This window comes from Hylobates moloch, unplaced genomic scaffold (assembly GCF_009828535.3).
Source record: "Hylobates moloch isolate HMO894 unplaced genomic scaffold, HMol_V3 SCAFFOLD_5, whole genome shotgun sequence".
Taxonomy (NCBI): domain Eukaryota; kingdom Metazoa; phylum Chordata; class Mammalia; order Primates; family Hylobatidae; genus Hylobates; species Hylobates moloch.
The window spans coordinates 107,407,741-107,434,479 of record NW_026652280.1 but is presented as its reverse complement, the minus strand read 5'-3'; the positions used below and the strand labels follow the sequence as shown (position 1 = coordinate 107,434,479).

At 38.9% G+C, this 26,739-nt stretch overlaps 2 protein-coding genes across 32 annotated transcripts in view; one reads left to right on the top strand and one right to left on the bottom strand.

The window, feature by feature from the left end:
* The window catches only part of LOC116468019 (putative neuroblastoma breakpoint family member 7), a 901,770-nt gene that overhangs the window by 512,278 nt on the left and 362,753 nt on the right, over nt 1-26,739 (bottom strand). The window lies entirely within an intron of this gene.
* Nucleotides 1-26,739, top strand: part of LOC116467993 (myomegalin) — a 230,303-nt gene that overhangs the window by 147,303 nt on the left and 56,261 nt on the right. For 18 of the 31 annotated variants that reach the window (XM_058439380.1, XM_032151590.2, XM_058439381.1 and 15 more), the window contains 12 exons: nt 8,476-8,607; nt 9,663-9,782; nt 10,022-10,114; nt 10,254-10,466; nt 13,300-13,458; nt 14,351-14,464; nt 14,647-14,784; nt 15,532-15,711; nt 16,645-16,839; nt 19,995-20,159; nt 20,326-20,407; nt 24,459-24,550. In XM_058439380.1, coding sequence (XP_058295363.1) covers nt 8,476-8,607; nt 9,663-9,782; nt 10,022-10,114; nt 10,254-10,466; nt 13,300-13,458; nt 14,351-14,464; nt 14,647-14,784; nt 15,532-15,711; nt 16,645-16,839; nt 19,995-20,159; nt 20,326-20,407; nt 24,459-24,550 — 1,683 coding nt within the window. Of the gene's footprint in view, nt 1-10; nt 1,752-8,475; nt 8,608-9,662; nt 9,783-10,021; nt 10,115-10,253; nt 10,467-13,299; nt 13,459-14,350; nt 14,465-14,646; nt 14,785-15,531; nt 15,712-16,644; nt 16,840-19,994; nt 20,160-20,325; nt 20,408-24,458; nt 24,551-26,739 lie in introns of those variants that run through there. The other 13 variants (XM_058439365.1, XM_058439366.1, XM_058439379.1 and 10 more) reach the window with 2 other exon arrangements.

Sequence of the window (26,739 nt, the reverse complement as noted above, 5' to 3'; positions counted from 1 at the left end):
GTGAGGTCTTAGCAGATGAAAGCGGCTGGCTGTGGCCCGCGCCAGTAGTGCTTTCTGCTCCGCACTCGCTGTGAGCCAGGTGTGCAACCGGATTTGGGGCGAGGGGCGCGCTGGCCCCCTCGCATGCGCAGAGCCGGGAGCCCGCTGACCGGACTACAGCTCCCAGAGGAGCCTTGTGGAGGCCGCAGACGCCGAGCCGCTGGCGCCATCTTGAAATCTGATCCTCAATCCCCGTGGCTTTGCGTCTGCGCGGCCGGCCGCTGCTGCTCCGGGAGCGCAGTCTGCTAAAAGGGGAGGACGTTGAGGACGCGGCGGCTGGCGGGAGAGACAGCTGGGGAGAGACATGGCAGGGTCGGAGCGCGGCCTGCGCCTCTGTCACTCAGCATCCCCTTAGGCGTTTCCACGCCCGCCCCCTGCCCGAGGGGCGGGGCTGACGGCTCTGGTACCCGGAGCCGGCGCGCGGGGCAGGGGTGCGCCCCTGCAGAGTGGGGACCCCACTGGGCTGTGCCATGCTGACCGGAGACCACCGAGGCGGAAGACAGAGAGCGACGAAGAGCCATTGAGTGGTCACCCAGTAGCTGCCGCCGCCGCCGCCTCGGGAAGCTTGGCACCCACTAGGAGGGAAGATGAGGGAGATTTGCAGGATCTGTGCCCGAGAGCTGTGTGGAAACCAGCGGCGCTGGATCTTCCACACGGCGTCCAAGCTCAATCTCCAGGTTCTGCTTTCGCACGTCTTGGGCAAGGATGTCCCCCGCGATGGCAAAGCCGAGTTCGCTTGCAGCAAGTGTGCTTTCATGCTTGATCGAATCTATCGATTCGACACGGTTATTGCCCGGATTGAAGCGCTTTCTATTGAGCGCTTGCAAAAGCTGCTACTGGAGAAAGATCGCCTCAAGTTCTGCATTGCCAGTATGTATCGGAAGAATAACGATGACTCTGGCGCGGAGATCAAGGCGGGGAATGGGACGGTTGACATGTCCGTCTTACCCGATGCGAGATACTCTGCACTGCTCCAGGAGGACTTCGCCTATTCAGGCTTTGAGTGCTGGGTGGAGAATGAGGATCAGATCCAGGAGCCACACAGCTGCCATGGTTCAGAAGGCCCTGGAAACCGACCCAGGAGATGCCGTGGTTGTGCAGCTTTGCGGGTTGCTGATGCTGACTATGAAGCCATTTGTAAGGTACCTCGAAAGGTGGCCAGAAGTATCTCCTGTGGCCCTTCTAGCAGGTGGTCGGCCAGCATTTGCACTGAAGAACCAGCGTTGTCTGAGGTTGGGCCACCCGATTTAGCAAGCACAAAGGTACCCCCAGATGGAGAAAGCATGGAGGAAGAGACGCCTGGTTCCTCTGTGGAATCTTTGGATGCAAGCGTCCAGGCTAGCCCTCCACAACAGAAAGATGAGGAGACTGAGAGAAGTGCAAAGGAACTTGGAAAGTGTGACTGTTGTTCAGATGATCAGGCTCCGCAGCATGGGTGTAATCACAAGCTGGAGTTAGCTCTCAGCATGATTAAAGGTCTTGATTATAAGCCCATCCAGAGCCCCCGAGGGAGCAGGCTTCCAATTCCAGTGAAATCCAGCCCACCTGGAGCCAAGCCTGGCCCTAGCATGACAGATGGAGTTAGTTCCGGTTTCCTTAACAGGTCCTTGAAACCCCTTTACAAGACACCTGTGAGTTACCCCTTGGAGCTTTCAGACCTGCAGGAGCTGTGGGATGATCTCTGTGAAGATTATTTGCCGCTCCGGGTCCAGGTATACAAAACGGCTACATAGTGCCTTTCTGATTATAGCTAGCTGGCCTCTGGCTTCACATGATTTCGGTCTAGGTGGAGGTTAGAAATATTCCGGACTTGAGAAAATTAGTCATGAGCCCATTTTTGCTGCACCTTTTGCTGTGACTCATTTAGTAAACGTGATTTGCACTCAGATAATTTGCTTTTCACAATCCTTTTTGTAAAATCTGTTGGCTTTCCCATTATCAAAATTGTATACCTTTTAAAACAAAAAGGTAAAGATTCCTACTTCACTTTTATCCTATAAAAAGAAGACATTTAATCTCATTTCTGGCACTAGAACTTTTCCTCTTACCTCTTTTTTTCTTTTCCCAACTTTTAAAATTTGTTCTTGTTTTCAGATTTATAGACGTTTCCTCCCAATGGCTTTCTGTAAGGCAGTTAGTTCTCTAGTTAGTTCTTCCCGGAGCATTAAAGCTTTCAACCGCAAAATGCCTGTAAATGATTAGAGCATAAGGTAAAAGGTTTGGGGAAAGCCTGTTAATCCACCAGTAAAGTATTATAACATCTGGACCATATTTATTAGAATTAATAGTTCATTTGAGGATTAGTGATGACTCATTCATAAAAGAGACAGGAATTCAAGTATTCAAGTACAGTATTGTCACTCAAAAGGTTAAGGCATAAACTGTTCACAGCCAGAACTCTACTGAGTTCTACTGGAAGATATTTGATACTAAGAAAGGATTAACCCATTATTGGATCAGAGGAGAGTTTCATTCATTATAGTCTTGAATTCTTAATTGCTTAATTTGAGCTATTCATGTCTGCCCAATTGATTCTGTACCAACCTTTTAAATTCAGCTATGGTAGTTTGTTTCTATAGCAACAGTAAATGCTAGGTTCAATAAACTTTGTGAAACATTCTGGCATGTTCCACTTGATACAACTTATTTAACGATACTGTCACAAAGGTAGATGTGATCTAGAAGGCATTTTTAGAAAGCCTGCTACCGGTCAACATCATTCCAGAAATTTAGAGCTTGATAAGTGACATTGTTGATGGCCACGTGAAATTTTTGGAAAGTAGTTCTATGGTATGTATACTGTCTATCACAATAAGAACCTAAGCAGAAAACAGGAGAAAAGTTTTTAAATTTACACAAAATTATGAGAAGCAGCATAGATGAGAAACAGCATAGATGAAAGTGTCATGAAAGGTAAAAAGTCAGTGCGTTTTCATTTTGTATAAAATGTTAAGCATTGTATGCTTAACACTGTGTACTTCTTTTCTTTTGCTTTTTCTTTCAGTGGAACCTCGCAGCTAAATTTGGGCTTTACAGTATTTCTGTGACTAGACATAGGTGTTACAAATTAAACATGGTGTTTTCATATTAGGGTCTAAAATTAGTTGGGCCAGGATGGATGAGAAATAAACTCGTCCCCCCAACCTGCCACCAAATATGACCAATATTGTAGAACGTTACATAAAGACTGAGAAAATAACAGCCAAAACAAGATCTTTTTTCTCCATGTTTAAATAAAATACTATATTTTGGTGACTGGATTTTGGAGTGGAGAAGGATTTTAAAGATCATCTTCAGGCAGTCTGTCAATTTGGAGATATGGAAAGTTCATTGTTTAACTAACTTAGCCCATGCAGAGACAAAGATTTCTGACCATTCTCAGGCAAGACGCATTAATTCTATACATTAAACCCCATTGTCTGAAGTATATTAATTTAAGTAAGTACTTATTTTAAACCAGGAGCCCTCTTTCTCTAACCTAAGGATGCTCGGAGGATTCTTTAGAGATTACATGAAAAAAACTGTCATCTGAATGAACACATATAAACTATGGTAACTGTATCTTTAGGTCAAGTCCCTTTACTTCACTAAATTTGGACATTAGAGCTTTAAAATGGTAGTGTATGACCTTTCTGCTGTGACCTGACTTAGACCGTTTACTGTTTCTAGAAAAACAAAAATTGGGAGATGGGAGAAAATGTCATTCAGCTTCAAGAAATGTGGCATTTAATTATTATGCCATTTTCTCTAATAATTTAGGATGTCAGGGAAAATAGATGAATTGGGCACAATATGTTTGTAAATAAAATGGGCAGCATATCTATTGTTTAAATCTGGTTACTTCTAAGCTCCTTAAGAGCCTTATGACAAAACCAGTGCTAGATGGGACAATGGCAGACTGGTTTTTGTCTATTTCTCTGAATAAATATGGAAAGAATAGAAATAATGTAATTTTTTTTTGGTAGTTCTCTTTTTTAGTTTGTAGAAACACAAAACCATGAAAGAAAAAAATGTTTCCTTTAGTTCAGTTCTGCCACAAATATGGAGAAAACCTTTTATCTTAAAGAGCAAGATTGTTCTGTAAGGTCATTTTGATTCCTTTGTTTAATCCTCCACTTACCATATTTTATGCACTATTAAATACTGACATCAGGATTCCTCCTGATTGCTTTTCCTCTTTTTTTTCTTTCCTTCTTTCCCTCTTTTTCTTTGTTCCTTTCTTATTTATTAAACAAAAATAGCAACAGTGTAGTTCTGCTTACTGGTATTCTGATATTATACAAAGTAATTTATTTCCCTTCTACAGAATTTATGTATGAGGACCTAAGCCTGTTCAGATATCTAAAGAAAGGTTTGAAGCCTTCTTCTAGCTGGTAATTCCCTTCTTTATTGTCTGGCCCTGAACTAGAAAAGCTATGATGGGAGGGGTGTGGTCCCTTAGTAAACAGCAATGAGCTCTGGCCCATGTGCAATTTCCCTTTCTATCTAAATTCAAAGAACAGGAGATCTTTGCTTTAAACCTTGCAATGCCAATGTCTGCTCCTTTGTGACTATGGTAAGTTTATCCCACTCATATTTTAGTTATGTGAAGTGGATCAGGCCCTTTGGAAGATGTTGGCATTAGATGCTGGTAAAAGATTAGGCCTTTAATTTTATGGTAGTCAATGGTTCTTGTCTGTATCCTATTATTAACAATAGGGTTGACAATTACAGCAGTTTGAGATCTATAACTCACTACTGTGAGGACTAGAAAGTGCCAAGAAAACTGCTGTTAACACAAAAGGTCTAAAAACTGCCCTTAGCCTAAAAGTCTCATATTGTGCAACAGTAGGCCTGGAAGCGGTTCTCTTTTCTGATACTGGAAAGCATTTGTCCTAATTCTGAGTCAAAAGTGACTTAATTTAAAATTACATTATCATTTCCACATGATTTTAGTACCTGAGTGTCTGAGAGTAACACTGATTCTACCAAATCAGGTATTACTTATTTCATGGGCTACACTGTCATTGTAGGAGTGACTGTTTTATGTGCTTGATACTTCACAAGAATTCATTATGTTGTCGGCTTAGTGGGACTTGCTAAGTGCTCTTTCGGCAGACTGTTACCTGCAAGGACATTTTTCTGAGATGCAAAATAGTAAATTATTACAAATAAAGAAGAAACAAATATCTTCCAACTTTTAGGTCAGTACATTATTTATAGAAAAAGAGGTTTCTTATGATTATTCATGTCAAGATTGATTCATATGAGATTCAGATTCATTATGTATTTTCCTGTGGCATTCTTTGGCTTTAAAGTTGCTGTTCGAATATATGTTATATACAGTCTTATTTCTAAGAGAGCCACTAAAGGCCCGTTTTTGTTTGTTTTTATTATTCTTATTCATTCATTAAACAAAAACTTTTGATCTCTGCAGTATTCCCAGCATTATGGTAGGCAATGGGTTTATAGAAATGAGAGATATATTCCCAACCTGAGTGGGAATCCAGTTCAGTTTAATTGGATCTTTTTCCTGATTTCCCATGAAACCTTGGACTAATTACTTCTCTAAGTTTCCATTTCCTTGTATGTGAAATAGGATTAGATCAGATGGTTAGTTTGTAAAGTTTCCTTTACCGCTCTAAGATTATTTGGTTTAAAGTAAATAAATATGACCACCTTCCTTGCCATTTTAAACTTGAAGCTATTTTCTTTAATTCTGCCTGTTGTAGTTTGAATTTCAAAATATCTTACTGTAGGTGTTATTGTTGTTTTACACTGAAGAAGTAAGAAGCCAAATTTTATAGAGATTGTTTTATCATTAAGTAAATGATGAATTTATTTATTAGTTAGAATCGTTGTAAATATCTATTAATGTGGCTACTTTGCCCATGGTGTGACATAGTTCATATTGCCTTGGGTGAAGGCTTCCTGTTATACCCACAACAACAAATATCTCAAATAATTTTTCCAGATGTCATTATCCTTGCTGCTTTTTTCCCTCTCCCTCTATCCAGTCCACCAGCAAGTCCTGTTAGCTATACTTTCAAAACATATCCGTATCTATTTATTTCCCCCTCCCTTTACTAACCACCAGAATCCAAGCTACTATTGTCTTTCACCTGCACTACCTCAGCAGCCTCCTACCTGGTCTCTCTGCTTCTCTTGGTGCTCCCCAATAATTCATTCACCACAGCATGATCTTTTCAAAACTTCTGTATGATTGCCTGTTAAAAAACTGCAGTCTATTCTCATTTCAATTAAAATGTAATCTAGTTCATTAACTTTGTTGTCTAAAGCTGGAGTGACCTGGTGCCTGCCTGCCTCTCCACCTCATTGAGTGTCCCTGTCCCCTTTGCCCACTATGCTCTAGCCCTGTACTATCCAGTAAGCTAGCCACTAGTCTTAGGAGCTGTTGAACCCTTGAAATGTGGCTAGTCCAAATTGAGATGTGCTGTGAGTATAAAATATACCTTGAATTTCAGACTTATGAAAAATCATGTAATATCTCAGATAATAATATTATCTTATTAATAATTTTTATGTTGTTTACATGTTTATGATAACATTTTGGATATATTGGGTTAAAGTATTTTGTTAAAATTAAGTTTACCTATTTATTTTGTACTTTCTTCATTGAAGCTACTAGAAAATTAAAAATTACATGGCTCACATTATATTTCTATTAGAGAGTGCTATTCTAGCCACAGAGGCCTTTCTCTTTTCCAGGCTCATATTCCATTAGCTGTTCTTTCTGCCTGGATTGTTCTGCTGATCTTTGCAGGACTGATTCTTTTTCCTTCAGATCTCTATTTAAATGCTGCCTCATAAAGACCTTTCTCTGATCAAACAGTGTAGAGTAATTTAACCACCCACTCTGTATTATGCTTTCCTGTTTTGCCGCATAGGGCTTGTCCGTAATATTTTTTGCATTTCCTTGTTTGTTTATCATGTACTCCCCACTCCAACCCCTGCAAAATATAAGTTTCAAGAGCATGGGGACTTTGTCTTGCATGATACTCTATCTTCAAGACAGTGCCTAGCACATAGTTAGTGTGCAACAGATATATGTTATGTCAGCATCGTATTCCTCACAGTGCCTCACATGGTGGTTTGCTTATTATAGCATTTAGTAGGTGTTAGAAAAGTTGATAAATAGCACTGGAGGAATAGAAAAGATTTTTCTTCTGAAATCTTTATGCTTCCAGTCAGTTGCTAGTAGGAAGGGATTTAAGGTAAGCTGTAACTCCACTGCCTTGAAGGTGGTAATCACGTCTGAAAGTGTGAGGGAAAGAAAAAATGAATAGCAGTTGCCTTTTCTCTCTTAATGAGTTTATATTCCTAATTGGAATGGAGGCGGGAAAGATCAAATTTAAATGCCGCAGTAAATTTGTAGTTTTATTTTAACATCCTTAGCTTGTAATGATTACTAAGAATAGTTCAATAAGTTTATCTTATTGTCCCGTATATAAATCATTGTTCCATATATAAATTGTCCCATATATAAAATCGTACTTTTTTCTCCCAAATCTTTTAAGTGAATCGATATTCCTATAAAATATATCTCCTTCCCATTTCACTATGGATTATTTATCTGTGCTTATGCTATAAATCTGCCTTTAAGTAGGCACATCTATTTTAAATGCATTTTAATTTTCCTCTTTTTATTTTGAAATAATTTCAAACATAGAGAGATGTTGTAAGAGAAATACCAAGAACTCCCATATACCCCTTACCCAGATTTACCAGTTGCAAATATTTTGTCACATTTGCTTTATAAACTCTCCCACTCTCTGTATTTGCACAGTATTTTTTAAAAATTCTTGAACCATTTGAGAATTAGTTGTAGATAGTATACTCCTTTACCCTAAATACTTAAGCATTATTTCCTAAGGACAAGGACATCTCTTATATAATTACAGTACAATTATCAAATTTAGAAAATTAGACATTGATAAAATACTGTTATCTAATATATAGTCCATATCAAAATCTGCCAATTTTTTCCAATAATGTGAAACAAGCATGTTGTAAGAAAGGTAGCTGGAATGTAACTTCTGTCAGGAATAGTGTAAGTTTGATGAGTATGCCTTTTCAACTCCTTGATTAAAAATAGAATAAAGCAAATATTTGGTCATTATAAGCATTTTCTCCATTAAATCCTCCCCTTCTCATTGAACTCTGAATTACTTGCTTTCACTGAATAAACATGTAGTGTTTGTGTGAATTGGTAGGGAAAAGTGGAGAGGGAAGCTGGGGAGCACAGTACAAATGGAGGTGAATCAGTGTTCTTAATAAGGAACAGGACTGTCTTTAGGAATTCATACTGATAATTTATGCAACAAATCTGATTCTCTAAATCTCTGGCAAAAGATGCAACAGACATTTTTGAAGATAAAAAAAAAAATTTGTTGGCCATGTTTAACTCACCTTACTTGTTTTGCTGTTTCTTCCTAGCCCATAACTGAAGAATTACTCAAACAACAAAAGCTGAATTCACATGAGACCACTATAACTCAGCAGTCTGTATCTGATTCCCACTTGGCAGAACTCCAGGAAAAAATCCAGCAAACAGAGGCCACCAACAAGGTATGATTAGTACTATGCCCTAGGAGATGACAGGGTTTTCCTGAGGATGTGACTGCCTCTAGCCTGAGTCTGTCAACCTTTGTAAGACTTGGGAGATGAATACTGTGTACTCCTTGTGCTCTAGGGAATATTTCATGTAAAAGTGTAGTTCTTCCCTTTATTCTTATGAAGATTTTAGCTTGTTCTGTACAGATCATAATTTCTGGTGCTTTTCAGGTGTGTAATTAAAACTTGAATGCAGGCCGGCGCAGTGGCTCATGCCTGTAATGCCAGTGCTTTGGGAGGCCAAGGCAGGCAGATCACGAGGTCAGGAGTTCGAGACCAGCCTGGCCAACATGGTGAAACCCCATCTCCACTAAAAAATAAAAAAAAATTAGCCAGGCATTGTGGCAGATGCCTGTAATCCTACCTACTCGGGAGGCTGAGGCAGGAGAATCCCTTGAACCCAGGAGATAGATGTTGCAGTGAGCCAGGACCATGCCACTGCACTCAGGCCTGGACAACAGAGAGAGACTCTGTCTCAAAAAAAACACCTGCATGCAATCTTCCACTGTAAAAGGCACTGAGATAGGAGGTCTGTGTTTTTTATTTTAGCTTAACTTGTTATTACTTTCTAGCCCATGAATTTTAATGTCTGGCTTAGAAGAAAATTGCTACAATTTGGGATGCTGAACTTGTGGCCTGGGTGCCCTTATAGTGCCCTCTCCTATGCTAGATATTAGAAGCTCTTTGGTCCTTGTATAAGGGATCCATATTAGGAACCACTTGCCTACTTGGTCTATGTGGACAAGTTCCTAGTATGGCTGCCATCATAGAGAGATCACAGTACATGAAAATTGACACAATTTAGAATTGAAGGAAGTATTTCATTTCTCCTGCTACTTTTTGTTGCTGATTGACTTACCACTTTAATGGTTACTCTATGTGGGAAAAATAACAAGGTAATATCCCCTAAGAAATTCTTTAAATCCTAGATTTGAGGAAAGGCTTTATTCATTTGAGGCTAAAAGACATCATTGACCTTTTAAAAAACTGTTTTTCTTTGCTGAATTCAGATTCTTCAAGAGAAACTTAATGAAATGAGCTATGAACTAAAGTGTGCTCGGGAGTCATCTCAAAAGCAAGATGGTACAATTCAGAACCTCAAGGAAACTCTGAAAAGCAGGGAACGTGAGGTAAAATATTTACCAATCAAGGACCTGTGTGGAAACAATTGGTCCCTTCGAAGTAGACAAGTATTTTATATTTTGTCAAAATGGATATTGTCAGACTAACATATCTTAGCCTGGAGAAGTTGTAGCTTAACCTCAATTGATATTTTGGAATAGTCCTGTTACTAAAATCTGTACAGGTGATATAATGGAATTTATAATTAGTTTACTAACATGTTTGATATTCCCTCTCTCATTTTCAGACTGAGGAGTTGTACCAGGTGATTGAAGGTCAAAATGACACAATGGCAAAGCTTCGAGAAATGCTGCACCAAAGCCAGCTTGGACAACTTCACGTATGTGAAGGTCACATAGGACAGGAGAGACTTCAGTTGGGGATGTGCCATTTTGGTTGCAGTCTTGATTTTATTTTCAGTCTTCGTGGGAGCTCAGTGCTTGCCTTCCTTGTGATTGTGATTTCTACTCTCATTTCAGAGCTCAGAGGGTACTTCTCCAGCTCAGCAACAGGTAGCTCTGCTTGATCTTCAGAGTGCTTTATTCTGCAGCCAGCTTGAAATACAGAAGCTCCAGAGGGTGGTACGACAGAAAGAGCGCCAATTGGCTGATGCCAAACAATGTGTGCAATTTGTAGAGGCTGCAGCACACGAGAGTGAACAGCAGAAAGAGGCTTCTTGGAAACATAACCAGGTAAATCATTAACTATCTTATTGCCCTAAATGCTGACTTTGCCCTGATTATAACTTTTTAGCAGGATAGTTTGTGTTGAACCCTTGAGTCAGTTGCATAATCTAAGTATTTCAGTTCAACACTTGCTGCCCTTGTACCATATGCCAGTTACAGTAGTCCCCCTTTATCCACAGTTTCACTTTCCATGGTTTCAGTTATCTGGGGTCAACCACAGACAAAAAACATTAAGATATTTCAAGAGAGACCACATTCACGTAACTTTTTTTTTTGAGACGGAGTCTCGCTGTGTCACCAAGGCAGGAGTGCAGTGGCGCGATCTCTACTCACTGCAAGCTCCGCCTCCTGGATTCATGCCATTCTCCCTCTTCAGCCTCCCGAGTAGCTGGGACTACAGGCGCCCGCCACCATGCCTGGCTAATTTTGTTTTCGTATTTCTGGTAGAGACAGGTTTTCATTGTGTTAGGATGGTCTCGATCTCCTGACCTCGTGATCTGCCCACCTCAGCCTCCCTCACGTAACTTTTGTTACAGCATGTTGTTATAATTCTATTTTATTGTTATTGTTAATCTGTTAGTATGTGTAATTTGTATGTAAACCTTTATCATAGTTATCTATGCACAGGAAAAAACAGTATACACAGGCTTCAGTACTATCTGGTTTCAGGCATCCACTGGGCATCTTAGAATGTATCCCCTGTGGGTAAGGGGCGACTGCCTAATTGAGTTGTGCCCTGGAAATACAAGGATGAATAGCACAGGCTCCTTTCTTTTAAGTTACTTATAGTTCAGTAAGAGAGACAGTCACATAAGCTGAGTTTCAGTGTGGTAAATTCTGAAGGGGAGGTATATATGCGGTCCTACAGGAATATCTAGGAAAGGAGTCAAGGAAAAGGAATCAAGGAAAGCTTCATGAAGGAGGAGACATCTGAGGTTATTCTTGAAGGATGGATAAAACCAGGCAGAAAAGTGGGGAAGAACCACTAAGGTCAGAGGAATGACATGCATAATAATCAGCCCTGTCTTTTATTTTTTATTTTTGAATAATAAATATACAGTTCTTTTCTTTTCTTTTCTTTCTTTCTTTCCTCTCTCTCTCTTTCTTTCCTTCTTTCTTTTTTTTTTTTTTTTGAGATGGAGGCTCACTCTGTCGTCCAGGCTGGAGTACAGTGGCGCAATCTCGGCTCGCTGCAAGCTCCGCCTCTTGGGTTCACGCCATTCTCCTGCCTCAGCCTCCCGAATAGCTGGGACTACAGGCACTAGCCGCCACCACGCCCAGCTAATTTTTTTTGCATTTTTAGTAGAGACGGGGTTTCATCGTGTTAGCCAGAATCGTCTCAATCTCCTGACCTCGTGATCCGCCCGCCTCGGCCTCCCAAAGTGCTGGGATTACAGGCGTGAGCCACCGTGCCCGGCCTCTTTCTTTCCTTCTTTCTCTCTCTTTCTTTTCTTTTCTTTCTTTCTTTTTTTTTTTTTTTGAAACGGAGTTTTGCTCTTGTTGCCCAGGCTGGAGTGCAACGACACAATCTGGGTTCATTGCAGCCTCCGCCTCCCGGGTTCAAGCGATTCTCCTGCTTCAGCCTCCCAGTAGCTGGGATTACAGGCATGTGCCACCACGCCTGGCTAATTTTGTATTTTTAGTAGAGACAGGGTTTCTCCATGTTGGTCAGGCTGGTCTCAAACTCCCAACCTCTGGTGATCTGCCCACCTTGGCCTTCCAAAGTGGTGAGATTACAGGCGTGAGCCACCACGCTGGGCCAAAATACACAATTCTTAAATGGCTCCTTTATCTTGTTAGCTCAGAGTGTATGTGTTTGTTTAAGATTTAAAAGATTTTTTTGTGTGTGGTCTCTTTTCTTAAGCTCTTTAACACTTAGGTTTAAAAGTGTAATTTTTGAAGGATCTCCCTGGTTTAGTGGTTTGGAGATTGAATATTAGCCCTGAATTTCCTTTTGAAATATTAAAAATTCGGCCGGGCACAGTGGCTCACGCCTGTAATCCCAGCACTTTGGGAGGCCGAGGTGGGTGGATCATGAGGTCAGTAGTTCAAGACCAGCCTGGCCAAGATGGTGAAACCCCGTCTCTACTAAAAATACAAAAATTAGCCCAGCGTGGTGGCAGGTGGCTTTAATCCCAGGTACTTGGGAGGCTGAGGCAGAGAAATGCTTGAACCCGGAAGGCGGAGGTTGCAGTGAGCCAAGATTGCACCACTGCACTTCAGCATGGGCAATAGAGTGAGACTCCATCTCAAAAAAAAGAAATATTAAAATTTCAGATGGTCTGGGCAGGGTCGGGGAGTGGTGGAGGGATGGAGGTAGAAATAATTCTTAACTTTTTGTTATTTAGCTAAAGGAAACATTTTCCCAAGATTTGTTTAGTTGATGAGAATATGGGAGCTTTCTAAAGTAACAGATGATTTAAAGATTACTGACTTTATTACTAGAAAAATAAATATGGCAAACTAAGAAAGAAGAGTGATGGTCTCTATGAGATCTTTAGAAAAAAGGATGATAGGAATAGTTTATCCTTGAGCTTATTGTAAATAATCCAGGTTTACTGTAGGACAGATTCTCACTTAATGGTTCTACAGATGTATTCTTTTTAAGCCAAAAAATAAGTATTGAACTATAATATCAAGCTTACTTCCTACCCCATTCACAACTTTTACAATTTTCCATATCCTATTCAATTCATGTATAATACTTCTATAGCAATTTTAATAATGGCACCCTCTACTGCTCTTTCAACTTATATACCTTGAAAATTTTAAGGCCTCTATGTCTAATAACCATGTGACAATTTTAGATCTCTTTAAAAAGGTAATATGTTTAATTCAGGAATTGCGAAAAGCCTTGCAGCAGCTACAAGAAGAATTGCAGAATAAGAGCCACCAGCTTCATGCCCGGGAGGCTGAAAAATACAATGAGATTCGAACCCAGGAACAAAACATCCAGCACCTAAACCATAGTCTGAGTCACAAGGAGCAGTTGCTTCAGGTGAGTTTACATGATTTCAATGAAAACTGGGCTCATAGAACTCTGAAATTTGTTTATATAATTTTAAGATATTAATCCACCTGTGTTGAGTCCCTGCTATATGGAAAACATTGAGAGGTGGGAATCAGGATTTAAAATAAATAGAAAATATAATTTGTGAATTAAGATGCTTACTAACAAGTGTAAGAAACAGTATATAGCCCTGACTTAAGCAGTCTTTTATGAAGTCTTTTGTAAAGACTTAATATTCAGAAAATAGTTATTAAGCACCTCTGTGAATCAAACACTTTTCTGGGTGTTGGGAAGACAAACGATTTGGCTACTGCTCTCAGTTTAATAGTTGAAGACAAACTGTACAGAAACTTCCACAGAGTAATTTTGATGATAGAATGAAAGTTTGAGGGGAAGATGGAGCATTAAGAAGAGACTGATCTGTTCTGCCACCTACTCTAAGCTTCAGTCACATTGAATCCACTACATTTCACTGAATGTACAATTTTTTCATTGTATGCATAGTGTGCATATATTTTTTTTCTCTAACACACCCTCCTCTCCCTTCTTCACTTAGGAAATCCTAGTCCTTTAAGACTCACTGCAGATGTTACCTCCTCTGTGAGGTCTTTACTGACACCTGCAGGCAGAGTTAGGCAGTGCATCGTGTGTTCCCCTGGTAGCTAGCGTATATTGCAGAACAGTTAATTCTATGTGTTGTGTCTGTGGTATGTTGCAGAATAGTTTACAGTTTGTATGTCTGTTATCTCTGCTAAACTTGTTACTTTTGAGGAGAGTGATCACATCTTGTTTTTTTTTTAATCCTGAATAACTAACAAATTACTTAGTAATTTAGTTAATATTGGATAAAAGAATAAAAGAAACTGTTTTTTGGTCTCAGGAATTTCGAGAGCTCCTGCAGTATCGAGATAACTCAGACAAAACCCTTGAAGCAAATGAAATGTTGCTTGACAAACTTCGCCAGCGAATACATGATAAAGCTGTTGCTCTGGAGGTATGTATCATCATTTTGCCCACTATACTATGGATTATTCTATCTACACAGGTATTATAGAAATTTGTGTTTGCTTAAATTTGCTGCTTTGGGATTTGGTTTTCTATTCTGCCATCTTATTGAATAAGAGTGATCAGGATAGTAAATCTTACAGAGCTTTAGGAGTCTTCCTTTCCTTGCAGCGGGCTATAGATGAAAAATTCTCTGCTGTAGAAGAGAAAGAAAAAGAACTGCGCCAGCTTCATCTTGCTGTGAGAGAGAGAGATCATGACTTAGAGAGACTGCGTGGTGTCCTCTCCTCCAATGAATCTACTATGCAAGTAAGAGCAAAACCTATCTCTGACTTGGTGTTCCTCTCCCACTTGTATTCTGAGCCTGAAGCATGACCGCCTTCCATCATTTTCTGAAAACCAGGGATTTTGCTTTATAAGGGGGAAGAAAACCAAAAATAGCAGTCACTAGTTCCATCATTGTCGATTAGAAAGTGAGAGATTTTAGCGCTTCTACTTTTCTTTTGTAATATGAACTTTGTGAGGAGAGCCAGTAAATATTGATTTCTGTTTACATAGTTCTGATTTATTTCCAATTCTTATTCATACATAAGTATACATATACACACACTCTTCTCTCTCTCTCTTACTTTTACTGAAGCATTACCAGGGTGCAACTATTAAATTGTGTCTTCTACATTAATATTATCTACATGTCCATGAATTGCCATAATTAGAACACTTGTTTATCTATATTTACTGTGGACTTTTTTGCATATTTATTTTAGAGCTTATGTATCTATCTGCCACTTTTTCGAGAAATCCTTTATAGCATAGGACACTTCCTCCAAAATACTTCACTTTATCATGTATTCTATATTTAATCTTTCCACAAACTAGATAAAAGTTTCTAAAAACCAAAAAAATAGATTAGTATGGCATTGTTAGATCAATGTTCTCATCTGCAAATAAAAAAAATTGATGGGAGATTATTTAAAAGTGGATCTAATTTCTTGTTTATCCTGAGGAGTATGGGGTAATCGTTTTAACTGATGATTGCTCTCTTTATGGCTGTAGAGTATGGAGAGTCTACTGAGGGCCAAAGGCCTGGAAGTGGAACAGTTATCTACTACCTGTCAAAACCTCCAGTGGCTGAAAGAAGAAATGGAAACCAAATTTAGCCATTGGCAGAAGGAACAAGAGAGTATCATTCAGCAGTTACAGACATCTCTTCATGATAGGAACAAAGAAGTGGAGGCAAGACTTCAGTTAACTTAAAGGCAGTTGGTTCAGTGATTATGTAATCTCAGCCTTGGATTAGGACTCTTCAGATCAGGAGGCCTGTGACCCAAGTCTTTAATTTCATTCTGTGCCTGGGCAAGTCATTGACTTTCACTGGGATTTTTTTTTTCCCACATCTAGAAACTTAAGTTGGCAATTAACTTTCTCAAAGAAGTTACGTGAGAATTAATGAGACCCAAAAATTGCATCTTTAACATGATAGCTAACCTTTGTTAGTTATAGTGTTCATGCTGGGTGAGGTACTGTTTTAAGATCCTAATGGATATTAACTCATTGAATCCTCACAAGTCCGTGACGCACTTTCTATTATCCCTTTTTATAGAGGAGGAAACAGACTTCTGAAGCTAAGTAACTTGTCCAAGCTAACATAGCTAATAAGTAGCAGATCCAGTATCAACCTAGGCAGTATAGCTCCTCTGTTTCCTCCACTGTGTGCCGTTGGTTAGTACAGAAATAGAAACCATCGCTATGATAGCAAATATAGTGTTTAGTATGCCTTTCAGCTGATCGTTTTATGCTTCCCCCTATAAAGTTACACTAGGGAGAAAACAAATAAATGAACTGAGTGTCCATTTATCCTCATTTAACATTAATTGTTACATGCCCTGAACAAATAGGAAAAAGACTTATTTCAGAAGACAATATGTATGTAAGTGGCCACCAGAGATAGTTTTCTGTATAGTTTGTATTCATTCCTGGGACATGTATTTAGAGACTTCTGTGTTGCAGGCCTGTGCTAGATCTGGTAAAACAAAAATGAGTAAAACGTGATACTTATTCTCAAGAATCTCGCACCTCCTTCTTCCATGATAGATTCTTATAAGCCCTTTGATATTTAGTAGAGGCAGTTCTTTCCTCCAGAAACTTACAGTGTCCTTTCTGCATTAGGATCTTAGTGCAACATTGCTCTGCAAACTTGGACCAGGGCAGAGTGAGATAGCAGAGGAGCTGTGCCAACGTCTACAGCGAAAGGAAAGGATGCTGCAGGACCTTCTAAGTGATCGAAACAAACAAATGGTGGAACATGAAATGGAGATTCAAGGCCTGCTTCAGTCTATGAGCACCAGGGAGCAGGAAAGCCAAGTAAGGATTAATGCACAGATCAGAAAAGTATCATGTAGTGCATTTATAGTCTGCAAATAGGAAGCATTTGCAGACTACAGATGTGTGTATATTTATATATTTTACAGTCAACTCTGTTAGTTTCTTTCCTTCTATTTATTACCTAGACCACAGTTTTATTTATTTACTTACTTATTTAGAGGTGGGGGTCTTGCTGTGTTGTGCAGGCTGTTCTCAAACTCCTGGGCTCAAGCAATCATCCTGCCTTGGCTTCCCAAAGTGCTGGGATCATAGGTGTGAGCTGCTGCGCCTGGCCTTAGACCACAGTTTTACATTAATCATCGAAGTATGGAACATTTCTTGAAAACTTTACATTTGGAAGGGTGCCTAAACAATACGTGTATCCATTAACTTCATCCCATACATTTTCTTTTCCTTAATAATCTGATAATTTTGAGAGAAAGGAGTAGGGGTTGTGAGTGTTTCGATTTTGATTCTAAATTGTTAAGACTTGAGTGATATTTTGCATTTCTAGTCAAGGTATGGGAAAACTTACACTCAACGTGTTTACTCTTAGTTTTTGTAAAATCTGAGTTAAGAGGGAAAAAAGATTGCGTTTTTCAGAGGTCATGGTGAGAATAAACAATCTCATAATAGTACAGGGTATATTAATTTCACAATATTTAAGAAGTAAATTTTTTTTTTTTTTTTTTTGAGATGGCATCTCCCTCTGTCACCCAGCTGGAGTGCAGTGGTGCGATCTCGGCTCACTGCAACCTCTGCCTCCTGGGTTCAAGCAATTCTTGTGCCTCAGCCTCCCAAGTAGCTGGGATTACAGGCATGCACCACCATGCCTGCTAAGTTTTGTATTTTTAAAAGAGATGGGGTTTCACCATGTTGGCCAGGCTGGCTTACAATTCCTGGCCTCAAGTGATCCACCCATCTTGGCCTCCCAAAGTGCTGTGATTACAGGAGTGAGCCACCATGCCCTGCCCATAAGTAAATTGTTAATTTTTCCTCATTTCTATGTGTTTTCTCCTCAAGGCTAAAAACTCTTAGTTGACTTGTGCTGCATTTCAGATACCAGTAGCTCAGAATCCCCCTAGTCAGTTTTTAGAGGAAAATAGACTCTTCTTTGCCTATCTTATTTGACCCTATAATATTTTCTTACGTTTCCTTATGTTGTGAAAGGATTATACTCCACTGTTCTAATTGTTAGGCCCACTGAAGTAAATACACATCTTTCTAGAAAGGTCCTGCTGTGTGCTTCAGAAATTGTTTCTAAAATAGACCTAACAAAATTATTCTAAATTATTTAAGTCTTTGGCAAGAGGCTAGGATCTTTGAGCTTTCTTTTTAACTTCTTTGTGATTTGGGAGAATTGGTCTTTATTATACCTCAGAAAAAAAATTATGCACTGCTGGTAATAGAATAATGGAGATGATGGAAATTACAGGAGATTTTTCAACTCAAGAAGATTAATGGTGTATTCTTCTAGATCTGCTTCTCTAAATTTACGTGCAAAAGAAATCAGCTGAATAGCTTTTTAAAGACGTAGATTGTGGAGCTCAACTCCAGAGAAAGAAATTAAGAGGTATAGGTGGGACTTAAGAATTTGCCTTTCTAACGAGTTTCCAGGTGATAGTGATGCTGCAGGTTCATGGACTGCATTGGAGGAGCACTGCTAAAAACTCTTAAAATCCCACGAGTAAAGGAGTGCCAAGGCAGATAGAGCACAGTATATATCTTGTATGTTATTTATTATGTTTTTTTCCCCACAGTTTTCACAGATATTTTTATTAAGGTACTTTAATAATATTCTGATACCTCTAAAATAGTTATATTCAAATCTCCAAAGAGCCCAAATTTTTCTTATTGAAAAATGGAAGTTTTTTTTCATATTTCCCTTAGAAATTGTGACAAGAACTCAGCTTCTGCCTTAAAACAATAGTACTTTTCCTCAGAGACAGTTGGTGTTATGATTCATCATCTTAGACCCTCAGTAATTTTAATATCAATTTATTATTTCCAGATTTTCTGTTTAAATGCAGACTTCCTGGGCATTAATAGTTAAAAGTGTTCTAGATCTTTCCCTTATTTTGTCATCTGTCTTAGAAAACTGGGATTTGAAATGAAACAAGCTGAGTTGGGTGATTTTGAGGTTGAGATTCTCCTAATCATGTGGTCTGATAAACATGTTTATGTGTGTAATTGATTCATTCAGTAAATATGTAGTGAGTGCCTACTATGTGCCAGACACTGTACTGGGTGCTTGAGATTCAGCACCAAGTTGCCTTTAGGAAACTTACATTCCATGTAGGGGAAGCAGAGAGAGAGATAGATTAGATAATGGTAAGCGCATTGAAAAAAAATTAAGCACAGTAAGAAGTGTTGGAGATAGAGAAGAGATTGCTGGGTTTTAAAAAACAATTTTTCCCAGCTTTATTGAGGTATAATTGACAAATATTGTATATATTCAAGGTGTACAACATGATATGTTGATATACATATACATTTTGAAGTGATTGCCACAATCAAATTAACACATCCGTCACTACACATTTTATGCGTGTATGGTGAAGACACTTAAGATATACTCTTTTAGCAAATTTCAAGTAAATAATATAGTATTATTAACTAAAGTCACCATGCTGTCATTGGATCCCCAAAACATATTCATCTTATACTTTGGCCAGCAAGATTGCTGTTTTGGATAGGATATGCAGGCAAGACCAACCTGATAAGGTGACATTTGGCAAAGACCTGAAGGGAGCAAACCACACAAATGTTTGAGTGAAAAGGAATCCAGCCTTAAGAAGCAACTATCCTAGAATAAAGACATTTGTTATACTAATTCAAACCAGAATCTTAACACCTTAGCCTGATAGTTCTAGCAGAACCTACTTCAGATTCTCTTATCTGTTACAGATGTGTTAAATTCAGTTTTTTTTCCCAATATTCTGCCTATGAGACTTTCTTTCCATTCACTTAACTCTGTTTTTCCCTGTAAATTGAAAGCAAGGAAACTATTTCCTAAGGACCCACTGTTTTTTGTTGTTGTCGTTGTTGTTTGTTTGTTTTTTACAAATGGTTGACTTTGAAGAAATAATACCAGAACAAAAAACTTGTTTTACTAGAATATCTTTCTAATGTTATTTGTGATTTCCTCTTAATAGGCTGCTGCAGAGAAGATGGTGCAAGCCTTAATGGAAAGAAATTCAGAATTACAGGCCCTGCGTCAATATTTAGGAGGGAGAGACTCCCTGATGTCCCAAGGACCCATCTCTAACCAACAAGCTGAAGTTACCCCCAATGGCCGTCTTGGAGAACAGACTGATCAAGTAAGAACTATAGACTTCCATAATTCATGCTTATTCCATTTCCTTTTTACATTTGAGGTGTAAGTTTGATAATTTTAATAACAAATTCTGAGAATATTCTCAGTACTGTCATTGTGATCATAGTTCCTGCATCTTCTTAAGTCCCCTGACTTCTGCAATTTTTTAGGGTTCAATGCAGATACCTTCCAGAGATGATAGCACTTCATTGACTGCTAAAGAGGATGTCAGCATACCCAGATCCACTTTAGGTAAGTATCAAATTTCATTTCATTAAGGGACTTTGTTTTTCTCTTGTTTTTTCTTGTAGTAATCTCTGTATTATAGGTTTGGCCAAGACTCTTTTCTCTTCCTACCTTAATGGAACAAATAAGTTTGGAATTCCTCTGAAAGGCTGAAGAACTGTCCTTACCTTATGTTGAGTTGAGGTTATTGCTCTGGGTTCACAATTCGGCCCAGAGAAATTCTATCCTTACTTTCCTTTTCAGATAGCTTTGCAGGGATTCAGAAATGCAGGAGTTAGTGGTTCCAATCCTGCACAGCAGGGCCATGAGCTGACACCTTTTTCTGGGTATCTTTCAAGTCTGGGGCCACTCACTGTAACTTGACATCACCTACATTAAACCATTAGGAAGGGTAGGCAGTGTACATTGAGTTATTTGCCAAGCCTAGCCCCATTCAGGGGATGGTTTAGAAAAGTCTTACAAGTAGTCATTCTCTAGTAGGAAAACTTTATACTAATCAAAGAGTAAAATAATGTTGGATTTGTTTTATTTATTTTTTATTTGCCTTTTTTTAAGAGTGTACTTTTCCCTAAAGTTTTTTATTTTTGAGATTTCAAACCTACAGAAAAGTGGCAAAAATAGTATAGTGAATACTCATATACTTTTTTTTTTTTTTTTTTTTTTTTTGACGGAGTCTTGCCCTGTTGCCCAGGCTGGAGTGCAGTGGTGCAATCTTGGCTCACCGCAAGCTCCGCCTCCCGGGTTCACGCCATTCTCCTGCCTCAGCCTCCTGAGTAGCTGGGACTACAGGTGCCTGCCACCGCGCCCGGCTAATTTTTTTTGTATTTTTAGTAGAGACGGGGTTTCACTGTGGTCTCGATCTCCTGACCTCGTGATCCACCTGCCTCGGCCTCCCAAAGTGCTGGGATTACAGGCCACTGTGCCTGGCCACTGTGCCCGGCCTCATATACGTTTTTATTCAGACTTACCAGTTATTAACATTCTGCCACATTTGCCTTTTTTCTATTACACACACATATGTAGTTTTAATGTATTTTCTGAACCATTGGAGAATTTCTTACAGAAATCATGACACTTTATTCCTGAATACTCCAGTAAGTATTGCCTAAGAACAAGGGCATTCTCCTACATAGCTACAATATAATTATCACACTCAGAAATTTAACATTGATATAGGCTTAGTATCTAATATACAGTCCACATTCAGAGTTCCTGTTGTCCCATTAATGTTCTGTGTAGCTACTTTGGTTTCCCCCAACCCAGGGGTTATGCATTGTGCTTAGTTGTCATGTCTCTTAGTCTCTAATCTAGAACAATTGTCTAGCTTTTTTTTTCTTTAGTGAGATTGGCATTTTGAAGAGTCCAGGCCCGCTAATATTCCTCAATTTAGCTGTGATTGTTTCCTCATGGTTAGATTCGAGTTAAACATTTTTGGCAGGAATACCATATGGATGACATCTATCTTTCTTTCCTTCTGTACTTCCTTCCTGCCTGCCTGCCTGCTGCCTCCCGGGTTCAAGCGATCTTCCCGCCTCAGCCTTCCAAGTAGCTGGGACTGCAGGCATGCGCCACCATGCATGGCTAGTTTTTTTGTATTTTTTCTTAGAGACAGGGTTTTGGCATGTTGGCCAGGCTGGTCTGGAACTCCTAGCCCCAAGTGATCCAGCTACCTCGGCCTCCTAAAGCTGGGATTACAAGCGTGAGCCACCGCGCCTGGCCTGGATGACATCTTTTTTAGTGCATCACATCAGTGTGTGATAATCAGTTTGTATCATCCTTGGTGATATTAAATTTAGTCATTTGGTTAAGGTTGTCGCTGCCAAATCTCTCCATTGTAAAAGGTTTATTTCCCCGTTAGTATATAAGTGATCTGCTGGCTGAATTTGAGGTGTTGACAGTTCTGTTTTCCAACAATCATTCATTCAGTGGTTTTAGTATCATTTGAGCCTTGCCTGAACCAGCTACATTGGTTTTAAACTACATTGGTAGTTTAAAAATAGTGATTTTCAGGGTTGGGCGCGGTGGCTCATGCCTTTAATCCCAGCACTTTGGGAGGCCGAGGCGGACAGATCACTTGAGCTCAGAAGTTTGAGACCAGCCTGGCCAACATGGGGAAACCCTGTCTCTACTAAAAATACAAAAATTAGTCGGGCTTGGTGGTGCATGTGTATAATTGCAGCTACTCAGGAGGCTGAGGCAAGAGAATCGCTTGAACCTGGAAAGCGGAGAGATTGCCCCATTGCACTCCAGCCTGGACGACAGAGCAAGACTCAGTCTCAAAAAAAAAAAATTATGATTTTCTGTTTGTAAAACTTCTTCTTTGCTTATTTGTGGGTATTATTAATAAAGAAGAGCTGTCCTTTCCCTATCTCTATACCCCATTTGTTTTTATCAATATGGAGTTTTAAAAATCATTATTGATTTTGGTCATTATTTCCTTTAATGCTCAAATTAACCCATATTTGGTCAGTGGGGGCCCCATCAAGCTGTTTCTCTGACCATTTGCCATATCCCCGTCAGTTTTTTTGGTTTTTAGCATAGTTTCATAGTTTCTGGCACAATAAGATGGTCTGTGATTACCTTTTACTTTACCTGCCTCAGTCCCAGAATCAGCCATTATCCTAAAGAGCTCCCTGGTTCCTTTTGGTGGGTAATGGCATTCAGAAACTATGATCTGGACACAAGATGTGTTCATTGCTACATGAATGCCTTTTGCTTCTAGGACCATTTTTTTTTTTTTTTTTTGAGACGGAATCTCGCTCTGTCGCCCAGGCGGGAGTGCAGTGGCAGGATCTCTACTCACCTCCTGAGTTGCTGGGACTACAGGCGCCAGCCACCACACCCAGCTAATTTTTTTGTATCTTAGTAGAGACGGGGTTTCACCGTGTTAGCCAGGATGGTCTCGATCTCCTGACCTCGTGATCCGCCCTCCTTGGCCTCCCAAAGTGCTGAGATTACAGGCGTGAGCCACTGTGCCCAGCCGCTTCTAGGCCCTTTTAAGAGAACAGAGCTAGCAATGAATATTTTTAAGTATGTATGTGTGTATTTGTATACATATGAAGATTTGATACTGATTTCGTAATTCCAATTTAACAATATAGGTTCTTTTTTCACCTCATTTCATATTTGTATCTCCTTGAGAGTCCTGGTTACTTATAGCATCAATGTATTTCAAAATATTTACACAGTTGCAGAATACTATAATATGCAAAAGTATTTTCAGAATTGTTACATAAATACCACCATCAACAATAAATGTATTAAGCAATGTTTAAGATTTTTTTTGTAATTCTTTTTATCCTTAGGATATTTTGCACTGACAGTGTTCAGTTAGAGTAGTGAGTTCAAAAATTGTTTGGATTAATTTTTTTATTATCTTCTGGATGGTTTTATCTATTTGCTATATAGATTTATTTATTTATATTAGTATTCAATTTTAGACCTTTTCTCTCCCATTCATTGTCAAGCTTACACATTAAAAATTAAACATTTACACAGTTCAAAACTCTAGTATATAAAATTATATACTTAGATGTCCCATATTTCCCTATTCCTTCTCTCCTGTTTCCACTCATCTCCTGCAGGTAATCAGTTTCATTTCTGGATTATTCTTCCTGTATATCTTTTTGCAAAAATAAGCAAATGAATCATCTGTGTATATGTGATGTATATATGTACATTCTTATTTCCCCTTTTTCCTAATAGAAAACCTACTACTTTAGATGTATTCTTAAGCACATAGCTTGCTTTTACTTAGCATATTCTTAAAATCTCAAAATCACTCCATATAAATTCATAAAGATCATCCTTATTCTTTTTTTACATCAGTATATAGTGCCATCTGTGAATATACTATAGTTTATTCAATCTTTTCTTTATAGCATCTAGGATGATTGCAGTATTTTGCTATTATAAATAATGCTACAAAGAACAACCTGTGTGTATGTTTTCTTTTTTCTTATTATTGGAATGTGTCCTCTGTAAATTACTCAAAGGAGGCAGCAGGTACCGCATTATGTTAATAGCAATTAAAACTAGCACTATATTTTCATTTTAGGAGACTTGGACACAGTTGCAGGGCTGGAAAAAGAACTGAGTAATGCCAAAGAGGAACTTGAACTCATGGCTAAAAAAGAAAGAGAAAGTCAGGTGAGTTTTCTAGTTAAGTCTTAATTCCAAAATCCCTATTATTTTTTTCTTTCAAAATAGTTTATATTTAAAAGCATATAATTCTCCATGTATAATATCTGAGTCCAAATGCCAGGTATGACTTTTTTCTTTTTGGAGAAAAATATAAGTTATTTTATGTATACATTATCTCAAAAAGATGCTCCTGTTTTTAGATTGGGACCATTAAAACTTACTAAGTGCTGGAAAAACGTAACCCTCTCTCACCATTGCTAACTGGAATAAAATAATTGTAAAGGCCGGGTGCAGTGGCTCATGCCTGTAATCACAGCACTTTGGAAGGCCGAGGTGGGCGGATCACTTGATCTGCTCGAACAAGAGTTTGAGACCAGCCTGGCCAATATGATGAAACCCTGTCTTTACTAAAAATACAAAAATTAGCTGGGTGTAGTGGCGGGCGCCTGTAATCCCAGCTACTCGGGAGCCTCAGGGAGGAGAATCACTTGAACCCGGGAGGCAGAGGTTGCAGCGAGATGAGATCGTGCCATCACACTCCAGCCTGGGCAACAAGAGCAAAACTCTGCCTCCAAGATAATAATAATAACAACAACAACAATAGTAATAATAATTGTAAAGCACTGGTGAAAAAAGGAAGCGTTGTGTGATTGCTGCTTAGAGTTATGACATTAGACCCGTGAAATTAGTTTTAGAAACATTAAACGAGAAATTTGAGTATAATCAGTGTTTATCAAGTATTCGTGTGCAATGTACTGTGCTAGGTATTTAAATTAGCACTACTGCTCACAACTCTACACAAAGTAAGTGGTGTCGGCCCAATTATTACAGACGAAGAAGCTGAAACACTGATTTCTCTTTTAAAATGGGAGTGGAGAATAGTCATGTAACTAATAAATGCTAGAGCTATGATTCAAACTCAAGCCTTTTGTGACTTCACTTACTTCCTAAGAAGATTCATTTCCTAGAGCACATTTTTCCCACCTTATGCTTTAACTCTCTCTAGCGTAGAGTTCTCATCAATTTTTTTAGAAGAGGCCTTTCAGCCTTAGAGATTCTCTTCCCCCTGCCTTTCCTCCACAGCTAGTCGCGTATTCAACTATGATGTTGAAGAAATACTAGGACCACAGCGCAGAGTTACAGACAAACTAAAAGCTTGTTTGTTACTATGTTGGCATCTCTTTTAGAAGATCAGTCAATGTCATGGCTTCCTAAATTCAGTTTAGCTAGCTAGTCCAAATAGCTCTTAGTTTTTTTTACCTTTTGCCATAGCTAGATCTGTAATATAAAACCTGTGTTTCTATTTGTGGTGGAATTACCACATTTTATCTTTTGATTTCATTACCATATTTCTGCTTACAAACAGACTCATGTTTTATGACTCAATTAGTTTTCAGGATATGAGAATGTGTGGCATTTAAGAAATACCAGTTTAAAAATCCCTTAGTCTCCCTTCCTTTTTGTGGTTCTACCTCAGCCGTTATCTGATTATTCATGTCAAATATTTTAGTTTCCACATCCTCTTCCTGTTTTTCTCACATTTATCAAATCCAGAGTAATGTTACTTTTTGGTTCTGTCCTGTTTTCAGGATCATGAAATTGTAATGCCTATGAATGGGTATTTTGAGTGGGTGACATTTAGCTATTGCTAAATTCCTTTAAAGGGTTTATTTAAAATAACTTGTCCTTACCATAAAGACTGTATGGATATTTGGTATCTACAGGAAAGACATTATAGCCTAGTGGCTCTGAGTCAGCTTCCCTGAGTTCACGTTCTGGATTTACCACTTACTAGCCAGCCCTGTGATTTTTGAACAAGTTCCTTAATTTCTCTCAGACTCAATCACTTTGTCTGTAAGTTGAAGAGTAGAAGAAGTCACCTTATGTATAAATAAAAGCGTAGTTATCTCATAGGACTGTTGTGAGGATTCACTCATTCTTTCATTAGCTATATAGGGACCTTCCCTAAGCTTGGTCTAGTGCTGGGGATGAGGTAGTGAATGAAATCAGTAAGGTCTCTGGTTCTATGTAGTTAATTTCTACTGGGGAGATACAGACAATAAATAAATAAACATTATAATTATAGAGTATAGTAAGTGATATGAGGGAAATGATAGAAAGCAACATGGATGGAGACCATCTGAAATAGGGTGGCCAAAGAAGGCTTCTCTGAGCAGATGACACGTAAGCTGGGA